We start from the raw sequence: 14,333 nt of genomic DNA on the forward strand, positions 1-14,333 counted from the left end.
ATATTAATACTAAACAGTAGAAATTTAATTACTACATCTAACACATAAAGTGAAGAAATTAAATAACTAGGCGATATCTAAAGATTAAAGTGTAGAAATTAAATAACTACGCAATATCTAAATACTAAGCGTAGAGATTAAATAACTAGCTAAAGCCTAAATACTAGAGTAGAAATTAAATAACTAGCTAAAATCGAAATACTAAAGTGTAGAAATTAAATAACTAGACAATATCTAAATACTAGAGTAGAAATTAAATAACTAGCTAAAATCGAAATACTAAAGTGTAGAAATTAAATAACTAGACAATATCTAAATACTAAGCGTAGAAAATTAAATAACTAGCTAAAACCTAAATACTAGAGTAGAAATTAAATAACTAGGCAATATCTAAATACTAGAGTAGAAATTAAATAACTAGGCAATATCTAAATACTAAAGTGTAGAAATTAAATAGCTAACTGAAATCTAAATACTAGAGTAGAAATTAAATAACTAGACAATAGCTAAATAATAAAATGTAGAAATTAAATAACTAGACAATATCTAAATACTAAGCGTAGAAATTAAATAACTGGTTAAACCTAAACACTAGAGTAGAAATTAAATTGCATCTTAACGCTAAAATTTTAAGTTAAAAACTACAACTATAAAAGCATTAATAATATCAAGCTTTTAATTTTTCTTATCTATTTTATTTTGTAAGTATATAAGTGTAGGGAGCAACATAGAACAGATTTATGTTTTAATACTTAAGCTGACATTTTATATATTGATTTTCTTACATTTAGTGCGTTTGAAAGCTTTTAATGTGAACAGTTTTTCTACTAATTACTCTCCCAGAGCTTCACGTAGGTTGATTAATTAGTTTTAGTATCACTGAAGACTGCCTGACGCTAGGTCTTGATCGACAACAGAAAGACGAGGCGAATGTTGTCTTGATGTTGACCAACAACAGAAAGACGAGGCGAATGTTGTCTTGATGTTGACCAACAACAGAAAGACGAGGCGAATGTTGTCTTGATGTTGACCAACAACAGAAAGACGAGGCGAATGTTGTCTTGATGTTGACCAACAACAGAAAGACGAGGCGAATGTTGTCTTGATGTTGACCAACAACAGAAAGACGAGGCGAATGTCTTGATGTTGACCAACAACAGAAAGACGAGGCGAATGTTGTCTTGATGTTGACCAACAACAGAAAGACGAGGCGAATGTCTTGATGTTGACCAACAACAGAAAGACGAGGCGAATGTTGTCTTGATGTTGACCAACAACAGAAAGACGAGGCGAATGTTGTCTTGATGTTGACCAACAACAGAAAGACGAGGCGAATGTTGTCTTGATGTTGACCAACAACAGAAAGACGAGGCGAATGTTGTCTTGATGTTGACCAACAACAGAAAGACGAGGCGAATGTTGTCTTGATGTTGACCAACAACAGAAAGACGAGGCGAATGTTGTCTTGATGTTGACCAACAACAGAAAGACGAGGCGAATGTTGTCTTGATGTTGACCAACAACAGAAAGACGAGGCGAATGTTGTCTTGATGTTGACCAACAACAGAAAGACGAGGCGAATGTCTTGATGTTGACCAACAACAGAAAGACGAGGCGAATGTTGTCTTGATGTTGACCAACAACAGAAAGACGAGGCGAATGTCTTGATGTTGACCAACAACAGAAAGACGAGGCGAATGTTGTCTTGATGTTGACCAACAACAGAAAGACGAGGCGAATGTTGTCTTGATGTTGACCAACAAAAGAAAGACGAGGCGAATGTTGTCTTGATGTTGACCAACAACAGAAAGACGAGGCGAATGTTGTCTTGATGTTGACCAACAACAGAAAGACGAGGCGAATGTTGTCTTGATGTTGACCAACAACAGAAAGACGAGGCGAATGTCTTGATGTTGACCAACAACAGAAAGACGAGGCGAATGTTGTCTTGATGTTGACCAACAACAGAAAGACCGAGGCGAATGTCTTGATGTTGACCAACAACAGAAAGACGAGGCGAATGTTGTCTTGATGTTGACCAACAACAGAAAGACGAGGCGAATGTTGTCTTGATGTTGACCAACAACAGAAAGACGAGGCGAATGTTGTCTTGATGTTGACCAACAACAGAAAGACGAGACGAATGTTGTCCTTGATGTTGACCAACAACAGAAAGACGAGGCGAATGTTGTCTTGATGTTGACCAACAACAGAAAGACGAGGCGAATGTTGTCTTGATGTTGACCGACAACAGAAAAGACGAGGCGAATGTTGTCTTGATGTTGACCAACAACAGAAAGACGAGACGAATGTTGTCTTGATGTTGACCAACAACAGAAAGACGAGGCGAATGTTGTCTTGATGTTCCATCCTGGGAGGTTCGACCTACTCTAGACGTCCGGGACATGGATTATCCAGTGGACCATTTGGTCGCTGCGTTATCCCCCCCCCCCCCATTAAAACAATTCCTAAAGCTACAACGTAATCCTCCACTGATACATGCACATACATTAACATAATGATGCGGATGTCCAGATAAATGTATGTCACACCGTTGGTACATATGGCCTAATTTATCAACTGATATTGTTATATTACATGACTAGACGATGCGTAATTTAGTCACGATGTATAACTTAGTCACGATGTGTAATTTAGTCGCGATGTGTAGACTCGTGACCTTCCTCCGCCCCTGTACCTAGTTAGATCCGATCAGCGGCGAGGGCGTGAATACCTGCCGTGTGACCCTTACTGCCAGAATACTGGTGATACACGACAGGTGTGAAACTGCTACATCGATACACACTGACACACTACACTGTTAGATTGGTGTCATTTGTATTGTCTAAATCCACAAACACAAAAGCATCACATTAATGTCAGAAAATAAAACTTTGATAAAGTATGTGGCGCCATAGACCCCCCCCCCCCCCCCGCCCCACACAAGTCTTGACTAACGCCACATAAGAACTAAATTACACCACAACCCCCCCCCCCCCCCCAATCACACACACACACACTAAAATCAAACATAAAATTACACCCCCACCCACATCACACACTAAAATCAAACACGAAATTACACCCCCCCCCCCATATAAAGTCTTCCGCATAACCAGAATTTATTACACCCCCCCCCACACCCCCCACACCACCCCCACACACACACTAAAATCAAACACTAAACTACGCCCCCACACTAAGTATCAAACACTAAATTACACCCCACACTAAAATAAAACACTAAATTACACACACACATCCCCCACACTAAAATCAAACACTAAATTACACCACCACACATCCCCCACACTAAAATCAAACACTACATTACACCCCCACACTAAAATCAAACACTAAACTACGCCCCCACACTAAAATCAAACACTAAATTACACCACCCCACATCCCCCACACAAAGACACCCGCCACAACAGAACTAAATGACACAAAAAATGTGTGCCATGTTTGTTTAGCCATAAAGTCTCCAGGTACTCAGAGATAAAGCAGGAAAAAAACGTGTCAACAGAAAGTGTGCGACTGTGGGGGGGGGGGGGGGGGTAGAAAAAATAGTTCCGGGGGGTGAAGTGTTTACACATAGGGCATTCAACTGATTTACCTTGCGATTGTTGGTGCTGCTGCTGTTGTTGCTATTATTATTGTTGTTGTTTAACGCTGTTGTTTAGTGCTGTTGTTATTATTGCTGTTGCTATTGTTGTTGTTGCTGTTGTTGTTGCTGTTGTTGTCGCTGTGCCCATCCTGTGTTGGTAACCCAAAACTTCTCAAGATTCCCCTCACTGCCCGAGTATAAAAACAAATCTCGACCCCCACACGAAGCTGAGGTTAGTTCTGAACTCGTCCAAATGTTATGTGCGCTTTAATGCGGCATTCATTCATTGACAGGTTTCAGGCGAGAGGGTTACCTCTGGTTTATCAGTCGAATGACATTTGACCATCCGCAAGTTTGTGGTGTCAGTGTCACGTGTCATAGTCTGACATGACCTGACATTCTTACGTCACTCCAGCAACAGATGTCATGCTTCATATGGCGGTGGGTATGGCCGGGGTGTTGAGGGTCGGGGTGTTGACTGTTGAGGGGTGCCGTGTCTACCACTGATGGGTGGCGTACGTTCTACCACTGACGGATGCCGTGTACCGCTCTACCACTGACGGATGCCGTGTACCGCTCTACCACTGAACCCACTATTGCGACAAGACCCCACCGACAGAATACACTAGTCAATAAGTTTCAATAAGTTTCAATAAGTTTCCAGTTTAGCGAGAATATTCTCGTGTCTTATAAGCTGTAAAACATACACATGCTAACCACTCACTTGGATAATGTCCTTTCAGCACCATTACAACAAAGATCCCCCACCCCACTGAGTTTGGTGAACTTGGAACCTACTTAGTGACAGTGAGGTCCCATGTTATAGCCCATGTTATAGCCCATGCTTTAGCCCATGCTTTAGCCCATGTTTTAGCCCATGTTTTAGCCCATGTTTTAGCCCATGTTTTAGCCCATGTTTTAGCCCATGTTTAGCCCACGTTTTAGCCCATGCTTTAGCCTATGTTTTAGCCCATGCTTTAGCTCATGTTTTAGCCCATGCTTTAGCCCATGCTTTAGCCCATGTTTTAGCCCATGCTTTAGCCCATGCTTTAGCCCATGTTTTAGACCATGTTTTAGCCCATGTTTTAGCCGTGTTTAGACCATGTTTTATTGTATTGAAGAGGATCGGGCGCGAGATTTGCCTGTAATTAATTTTTAAACGCTGCGTTTTTCACGTCCGTGTGACGTGTGAGGTGCCGTCCATTTTTGGGTTATCCGAGGACAGGCACAGGTCGCAGTGACCTCGCGGTCAACCAGTCTTCGGCCAGCTGACCGGTCCGCCCACTGACTCGAGCGGTACTGAGCGGTGACGGTCGTCGCGACCTCTGAACTATGACCTTAGATTGCTGGACCACTGGTCAGTGGGAATCGGACCTTTCACGTCACATGAGCGTGTTGGTCAGTTTTAATGGCCTGCTGTTTCGTTTCACTTTATCTTGGGCTAAGTGACGGGTAGGTTGGCTAGGTGACCCTTGTTGAGTGTGAAATCACGTGATTCCATTACTCCCTTACACAACAACAATGGCCAACTACTTACATGACTTAATTTTATTCATCTCTCGTGTCCCCGCCCCCTTCTCACCCTTCTCGCACACACGATTACAGCTTATCAGACAATCTACACTGGGCCTAACACTGAGATACTTTAGCCATCGGTCGTAGTTTACCGTCAACAACAAGGGGAGAAAATCAGAGAAACAAGGGCATTAACACTGACAGTTACAACTCTCAGTTTTTTTCTACGGTCGTGAAACCTTTTTTAAAAGGTTGAGGGTAAAAAATATGACCAATTTTTTGTCTTGCGGTTTTTTTTTAATGAAGAAGTCACGGTTCGACTGAAGTGTTGCGTCATTGAGAGTTGTGAGTTGTTGTCGCTGGCCCATTTAGGTATGTGGTGTGAGTTGTTCGCCCTGGTAGACGAGGAAGAGAAGTGAATAACCTCGTGCGGTACAGCGCCGTAGACAAACGAGCCAACGAGCGAGGGCTCATGATGCAGGCCGGGTGAGAGGCGGCGAGAGGCGGCGAGAGGCGCGCGCAGTTAGAAGAAATATTTTTTAGGTCTGGGTCGCCGCGACATTGCACGCATTTTTTTTTATTCTGCTTTTTTATGATCTCTGCCAACTGCAGGAGAGGAGGGGTTGAAAAAAAGAGGGCTAGGTGAATCTATTTGCGTTGTATGTGGGGGGGGGGGGGGGGGCTGCATGCGAATGTGGGATTTTTTTTTCAACCTGCCTAGAGAAATCCCCTCCCCGCACTCGAGGCTCGTTCGTCGCTCGGGCTTCCTCTTTTTGTGGAGCGCTTTAAAACGATTCAGTTTTTTTATTTGGTCGAGTTAAAAAAAATCTTGCCCGTGTGATGCAGGAGTACCAGCCTTCTATAGGATGCCGATATTTTTAACCAACCCTTTCGTTGGTGGATTTAGTGTAAATATACTTTTTCTTACTTTTTGAGGCCAACGTTTTTTGTGTTGACATTTTTTTACTCGGATGTGGGATAAGTTTTTTTTATATCATTTGACCACGTAACTATAGTCATTGATAGAGGTAGTATGTGTATGTGTGATTGTGTGATTGTGTGAGATAGTCATTTGAGTGTGTGAGTGTGTGTGAGTGTTTATTTTGAAAAGCGAGTGTGTGTACACACAATGCTCAGTGTGTTAGACGTCAATTTTTTAAACCGCGGCGTAATGCACCAAGTCTGACCCACAGTCTAACCTACATTTGACTTACTTTATTCTCAGTTAACTATTTAAACGTTTATCCTAAGGATATTTGAAATAAAAAGTTGTCTTATCCAAAGGATATTTGAAAAAAGTCGTCTTATCCTATAGATATTTGAAAAAAAGTCGTCTTATCCTATAGATATTTGAAAAAGTTGTCTTGAGATAGCCTGTGTTTGTTCTATTGTTGCCTCGCTAAGCCGCTACTATCGTGTCATGTATTGTCCTTACCCGCCCGATAGCGGCTGTAATGCTGTAGACGTGTGTAGGTCTGCGCATGACGTACAGTTGGCGTGTTACACGAAGCGTACACTAACACAGCGGTGTACACAGGTTGAGCTAGCTACATCTGTTAGGGTAGGGGTGTCGGTTAGCGATTATGTCATCACATTTGTCAATGTTTACTGTTATTAGAGTGAGCTAAGAATAGGTTTTTGGTGACCTATATTATTCCCTGTGTTGTTATTAGTTAATTAGGTTGATGGGGTATTAGACTAGTCTGTAGTTAGGACATTTTGAGCCCCCTCGACTTTCGTGTATTTACTACCCGCCGTGTTGACCTGTGTGTACCTGCCGTGTTGACCTGTGTATACCTGCCGTGTTGACCTGTGTGTACCTGCTTGTTGTTTAGAAAATATGGTGACATGTTTCCGCGTTAACGGCCTTACATGTGCACGTGAACACAGCAGCAGTTAGGTTACCTGCTCACAGGTTTGCTTGCCCAACCCTTACCCTACCAGTATCTCGACCATGTATATATATATATATATATATATATATATATATATATATATATATACATATAAGCATGCTGTTGCATATGTTGTAGTGATGTGCAGCATATAGTTAGATTGTTAACCTGGAGCCAATGACCAATCATATTCAGTGTTTGTGTGGTTGGGGGATAGGGCGCGCAGCCACCAATTTAAAGGAGAGTGTTTGAACCCTTTAATCAGTGCCTGGTCCCAGGGTTTCATCAGCTCTAATGGGTACACAGTTCAGCGATGACCGGCTTTACACTACGTGGTCAAAAAAAAAAGTCCGCCCAATGGACTTCTAGCTGACCAGAACATGTCTGTAACACGGCTTTTTTGTGTATCGTTACCACGGTGTGGTGGTCAGCACGCCATCACCTACATACACCCCCACCCCCCCCCCCACCCACCCCCCCCCCCCCCCCCACATACACCCAACGCCATGTGACCTCATATCTGGTTGTTCCTTTGCCCACGGCCACAGTTTAATAGAAATCTGTCACTCCATGCCCCCGCCCACCCCCTCCCCACCCCCCTTAAGACAGATATTTTCTCCTCTGCCTTTATTTTGTCCCCCTCCCACCCCCACCCCCTTGAAGGCATGTAGAGAGAGCATATCGGCGCGTTCCCTCGTTAAGAATTAATTTTCTTTCAGTTTTTTCTCTCTTAAGCTGCATGTCGAAGGTGGGGAGGGAGGAGGGGAGGGAGGGGGGGGGAGAAAAAGAAAATTGATTTTTTTTCTTCCTTTTAGCGCCTTATCTTCATTTATTTTAAAACTGATCAATTTTGTTTTTAATTTTTTTTTTACTTTTCACATTTAGCTCAGCATGTTATTTCCATTCTGTCCGTTGGCTCACGATGGTCACGTGTCGACCGTTTTACCTAGGCTATTAGGGACCGCAGGCTTTCACCAGCTGACGTAGTGGGCGAAAAATTGACCGGTCGTTCAAATATGGAAGGTCGTGCCAAGCTTTTCATTGGTTCAAATGTTTCACGACATTAAATGTATCAAAGCTTAAACTCAAGTTTTAAGCTCACGTTATACACAAGACCTAAGCTCACATATACTACAAATGTTGAGATATAAAGTTTAGACGGGAGGCTACACCCAACTGCCGGCACCATCCGTCCAGTCCTACAGGGCACAATCATGTGGGTATAGGAACTCTAGTCCGGCTGTAACAATGGTTTGACCATCCGATGGTCTGTAGGTAAAGCTAACAGGGGTAGACGAAAAAGATGTGGTTGAGATGGGTGTGGTATGGAAGAGAAGTACGTTGCTTGAGGCGGCGGCGAGTGCGTTAAAAGATAGATCGTGGAGGGCTTGGTGTCCTTCACATCTGCACCCCGTAAATTGTCAGGCGTGTAATAAGGGGGGGGGGTGATGGGATGGGGGTGTGGTCAAGGGGCGTGAGTGAGATTGCCAGAAGAGGGGGGAGGGGGGTGAACGCGGAGCTCTGGTGTTAGGGGAACGTGTGATATTTTCAAATATTGCAACGGCTGGGGGGGGGTACATGGCGGATATTGGCATAAAATTAAATTCAAGGCCATTGGAAAATTATTTTAATTAGCGGGAGGGGCTGAAATGGGAGGGGCCATGGCGGCCGGCGTATGATGTAACCAGTAGTGGTGACCAAGACAATATTCGGACACAGATCTTGGACAAACACATGTTAGGTAGGACATGGATGTAGGACAAAAAAATGTCTTTGTTAATGATGGGATTGTTTTAAGTCGACGGGTGCTGGATTAATGAGTTGGATTAATGAGTTGGATTAATGAGTTGGATTAATGAGTTGGATTAATGAGTTGGATTAATGAGTTGGATTAATGAGTTGGATTAATGAGTTTGCTAGTAAACACAGACCTTATGTGGAACGGGATATATGGCCAGTTTAAAAAATTAAATTTTAATAAGTCGAAATGGGCATCGTTCTCAAGATGATCTAATTTTATCGTAAGAAGATAACTCTAATGATAACACAGAACACGATAACTGATATTGATACCTAGACGACGGTTGCTTTGAACTTTACTTGAATATCATATTTTAAATTCTTACCCAAAAACTCAAGTTTACCAAACATATAAAAGAAGCAAATTATGGAAGATAAAAATGAATTCCCCCCCCCCCCTTTTTCTGTTTGGGGGATAAAAAATGGTTGCCATTTTTTTTATAAACACAGGCAATAGCTCACAACGCAATAGTAGACATTTGTTATTTCAAATAGCAGACATTTGTTATTTCAAATAGTAGACATTTGTTATTTCAAATAGTAGACATTTGTTATTTCAAATAGTAGACATTTGTTATTTCAAATAGTAGACATTTGTCATTTCAAATAGTAGACATTTGTTATTTCAAAGAGTAGACATTTGTTATTTCAAATAGTAGACATTTGTTATTTCAAAGAGTAAACATTTATTATTTCAAATAGTAGACATTTGTTATTTCAAATAGTAGACATTTGCTATTTCAAAGAGTAGACATTTGTTATTTTAAAGAGTAGACATTTGTTATTTCAAATAGTAGACATTTGTTATTTCAAAGAGTAAACATTTGTCATTTCAAAGAGTAGACATTTGTCATTTCAAATAGTAGACATTTGTCATTTCAAATAGTAGACATTTGTCATTTCAAATAGTAGACATTTGTCATTTCAAATAGGAGACATTTGTCATTTCAAATAGTAGACATTTGTCATTTCAAATAGTAGACATTTGTTATTTCAAATAGTAGACATTTGTCATTTCAAATAGTAGACATTTGTCATTTCAAATAGTAGACATTTGTCATTTCAAATAGTAGACATTTGTCATTTCAAATAGTAGACATTTGTTATTTCAAATAGTAGACATTTGTTATTTCAAAGAGTAGACATTTGTTATTTCAAAGAGTAGACATTTGTTATTTCAAATATTAAACTAAGCCATCTAGTTTTTGTCAGACGCAAAGAGAACAAAAAGACCGTTTTATGAGTTTGAGCCTGCTATGTCAGGAGAATTTAACCCGACACAGTATTATCCGATAACCTAGTTTGGCTCCTCCCCCCTCCACCCTTTGAGTGCACTATGACGTAACGACGATTTACTTGAGTGAGCAGATGGTTGACACGTGACACGTGACGTAATCGTGGTGTGTTTGCAGCCTTGGTCTACTCAAGACGCGCCAAATTTGATCAGGTCTTACAACTGTACTCTACCGTCTGTCATATGACATCACTCGTCTGTCATCTGACATCACGTGTCTGTCATCTGACATTACGTGTCTGTTGTCCGACATAACATTCTGCGTTATACCTCCATCGTAGCACCTTATACATCACTCAGCTGAATTTACCCGCGTTACACAACATTACATTACACATTAGCAGCCTACATTACACATCAGCAAGTCTACATTGCACATTAGCTGTCTACATTACACATCAGCTGTCTACATTACATTACACATCAGCTGTCTACATTACATTACACATCAGCAAGTCTACATTACACATCAGCAAGTCTACATTACACATCAGCAAGTCTACATTACACATCAGCAAGTCTACATTACACATCAGCAAGTCTACATTACACATCAGCTGTCTACATTACACATCAGCAAGCCTACATTACACATCAGCAAGCCTACATTACACATCAGCAAGTCTACATTACACATCAGCAAGTCTACATTACACATCAGCAAGTCTACATTACACATCAGCTGTCTACATTACACATCAGCTGTCTACATTACACATCAGCTGTCTACATTACACATTAGCAAGTCTACATTACACATCAGCTGTCTACATTACACATCAGCCGTCTACATTACACATCAGCCAGTTTACATTACACATCAGCTATCTACATTACACATCAGCTGTCTACATTACACATCAGCAAGTCTACATTACACATCAGCTGTCTACATTAGACATCAGCTGTCTACATTACACATCAGCAAGTCTACATTACACATCAGCTGTCTACATTACACATCAGCTGTCTACATTACACATCAGCTGTCTACATTACATTACACATCAGCTGTCTACATTACACATCAGCTGTCTACATTACACATCAGCTGTCTACATTACACATCAGCTGTCTACATTACACATCAGCAAGTCTACATTACACATCAGCTGTCTACATTACATTACACATCAGCTGTCTATATTACACATCAGCTGTCTACATTACATTACATATCAGCTGTCTACATTACATTACATATCAGCTGTCTACATTACATTACACATCAGCTGTCTACATTACATTACACATCAGCTGTCTACATTACATTACACATCAGCTGCCTACATTACACATCAGCTGTCTACATTACACATCAGCTGTCTACATTACACATCAGCTGTCTACATTACACATCAGCAAGTCTACATTACACATCAGCTGTCTACATTACACATCAGCAAGTCTACATTACACATCAGCTGTCTACATTACACATCAGCTGTCTACATTAGACATCAGCTGTCTACATTACACATCAGCAAGTCTACATTACACATCAGCTGTCTACATTACACATCAGCTGTCTACATTACACATCAGCTGTCTACATTACATTACACATCAGCTGTCTACATTACACATCAGCTGTCTACATTACACATCAGCTGTCTACATTACACATCAGCTGTCTACATTACACATCAGCAAGTCTACATTACACATCAGCTGTCTACATTACATTACACATCAGCTGTCTATATTACATTACACATCAGCTGTCTATATTACACATCAGCTGTCTACATTACATTACATATCAGCTGTCTACATTACATTACACATCAGCTGTCTACATTACATTACACATCAGCTGTCTACATTACATTACACATCAGCTGCCTACATTACACATCAGCTGTCTACATTACACATCAGCTGTCTACATTACACATCAGCTGTCTACATTACACACCAGCTGTCTACATTACACATCAGCAAGTCTACATTACACATCAGCAAGTCTACATTACAATACACATCAGCAAGTCTACATTACACATCAGCTGTCTACATTACACATCAGCTGTCTACATTACACATCAGCTGCCTACATTACGCGACTATTATCTGATACCATATTTATCAGCCTGTATTTTACAGCCGTCATCCCACATGAAAGATCCATCATCCAACATAACAGCTGTCATCTGACAAGATAATCACTGACAGCTAACATCCGTGTTACATTGATTTTAAAAAGTGGATGTTTAGCATCCTGTTGCTGTAGTGTGTAGTACCCGTATGGTGATGTTGGGTGACAATTAACAAATTCACTACACACAAGTATTGGTGGTATTTTTAAATTGTATAAAAAGCCGAACACAAACCAAGTTTTTTTTATGGCACAGTGTGTTGTCATATCCTAGCTAACACAAGCATCGATACTAAAGTATTGATCTACATCCACTTTTTGCACAAACAAAACGATACTAAAGTATTGATCTACATCAGGGGTCTCCAAATTACGGCCCGCGAGGTCCTCTCATCCGGCCCGCGAAGGTCTTTTTGTACAAGGATAAAAATGTTTGTTGAAGGTGGCTGAGGAACTTTGCCCAGAAAACTCAAAACAATTTGAAAATGTAGATCTAGCTTTGGGTGCCCGCCGTGTTGCAGATATTGGTGAAAACTGTGTGACTCAAATAGCGAACAATGCAAGCAAGTTTCGCCATTTTTCAATTTCAAGGTCTTCATGGCTGAAACAACAGCTGAGTTCCCAACGTCATTAGCATGCGATTTCATCATATACCTCCAGCTGCAGTTGCAGTTAAGGTTTTCTGATTTAGAATCAAAGGCAGAAGAAGTGAGACTCAAAACCTATGTGAAGCAAATGTGGCCAATAGCCCATATGAACTGCAGCTGGAGGTCATTGAATTGCAAGCAAATGAGACAAGTTCAAAGAAGGTCGGGTGGGTTTTTTATAAGTATTTGCGCAAGGAAGACTTTTCTAATATTAAAAAAAATTGCATCAAAGTAATATTCAAATTTTGAAACAACATACCTGTGTAAACAAACATTTACTGGAATGAAATACGTGAGGAACAATTTGAGTACAAACGTGTACCTTGAGTATGTTGTCGGCCCCCGACAGTGTTTCTTTCAGACTTTCTACTCGGGGGGGGGGGGGAAGCGAGGCACTTATATACATATATTTTTATATATCAATTATATTTCATTGGGGGGGGGGGCTATAGACGTTCTTCGGGGAGGGGGTGCTCTACCACCCCTAAGAGATGCCTGGAAGAAACTCTGGCCCCCGAAATGATATTTGATAGTCAATGCGGCCCTCGGGCTGAAATGTTTGGAGACCCCTGATCTACATCCACTTTTAGCACAAACAAAACGATACTAATGTATTGATTTACATCCACTTTTAGCACATACAACACTCTTTATTGATTTACATCTTTTTGTTTTTGCACATAAAAAACGATGAGATACATTTTTTAACAAATCTCAGGGAGATTATTTTTTCGCAAGTAAGATCCAGGTCATCTTGACATCAACGTCGCTGTCGCAAGTTCGCGATGTGATTTGTTTTTACAAGTCATGTAGTTCTTATGGTGGCAGGTATAGATACTGACACAAATACAACAGTTCGATACTGACACGATCAAATACAACTGTTCGATACTAACACTATCAAATACAACTGTTCGATACTAACACTATCAAATACAACTGTTCGATACTAACACGAGCAAATACAACTGTTCGATACTAACACTATCAAATACAACAGTTCGATACTAACACGAGCAAATACAACTGTTCGATACTGACAGGATCAAAAACAACAGTTCGATACTAACACAAATACAACAGTTCGATACTGACACGATCTAATACAACAGTTCGATACTGACACTATCAAATACAACTGTTCGATACTGACACGATCAAATACAACAGTTCGATACTGACACTATCAAATACAACTGTTCGAAACTGACACGATCAAATACAACTGTTCGATACTGACACGTAATACAACAGTTCGATACTGACACGATCTAATACAACTGTTCGATACTGACACGATCAAATACAACTGTTCGATACTGAAACGTAATACAACAGTTCGATACTGACACGATCTAATACAACTGTTCGATACTGACACGATCAAATACAACTGTTCGATACTGACACGATCAAATACAACTGTTCGATACTGACACGAGCAAATACAACTGTTCGATAATAATGGGATACA

The 14,333-nt window shown here is 40.6% G+C and overlaps 1 protein-coding gene across 4 annotated transcripts in view; it reads left to right on the forward strand.

Annotated features, from left to right (window-relative positions):
• Window positions 1-5,898: 5,898 nt before the first annotated feature.
• LOC131931721 (zinc finger transcription factor lin-29) overlaps window positions 5,899-14,333 on the forward strand; it is a 64,527-nt gene continuing 56,092 nt past the window's right edge. For all 4 annotated transcript variants that reach the window (XM_059288542.1, XM_059288543.1, XM_059288544.1 and 1 more), the window contains exon 1: window positions 5,899-6,033. In XM_059288542.1, the coding sequence (XP_059144525.1) occupies window positions 5,992-6,033 (42 nt within the window). In that variant the 5' untranslated portion in view covers window positions 5,899-5,991. The remainder of the gene's footprint in view (window positions 6,034-14,333) is intronic.

The sequence above is a fragment of the Physella acuta genome, unplaced genomic scaffold (genome assembly GCF_028476545.2).
Source record: "Physella acuta isolate Inbredline_101_S28 unplaced genomic scaffold, ASM2847654v3 ptg002016l, whole genome shotgun sequence".
NCBI classification, from domain to species: domain Eukaryota; kingdom Metazoa; phylum Mollusca; class Gastropoda; family Physidae; genus Physella; species Physella acuta.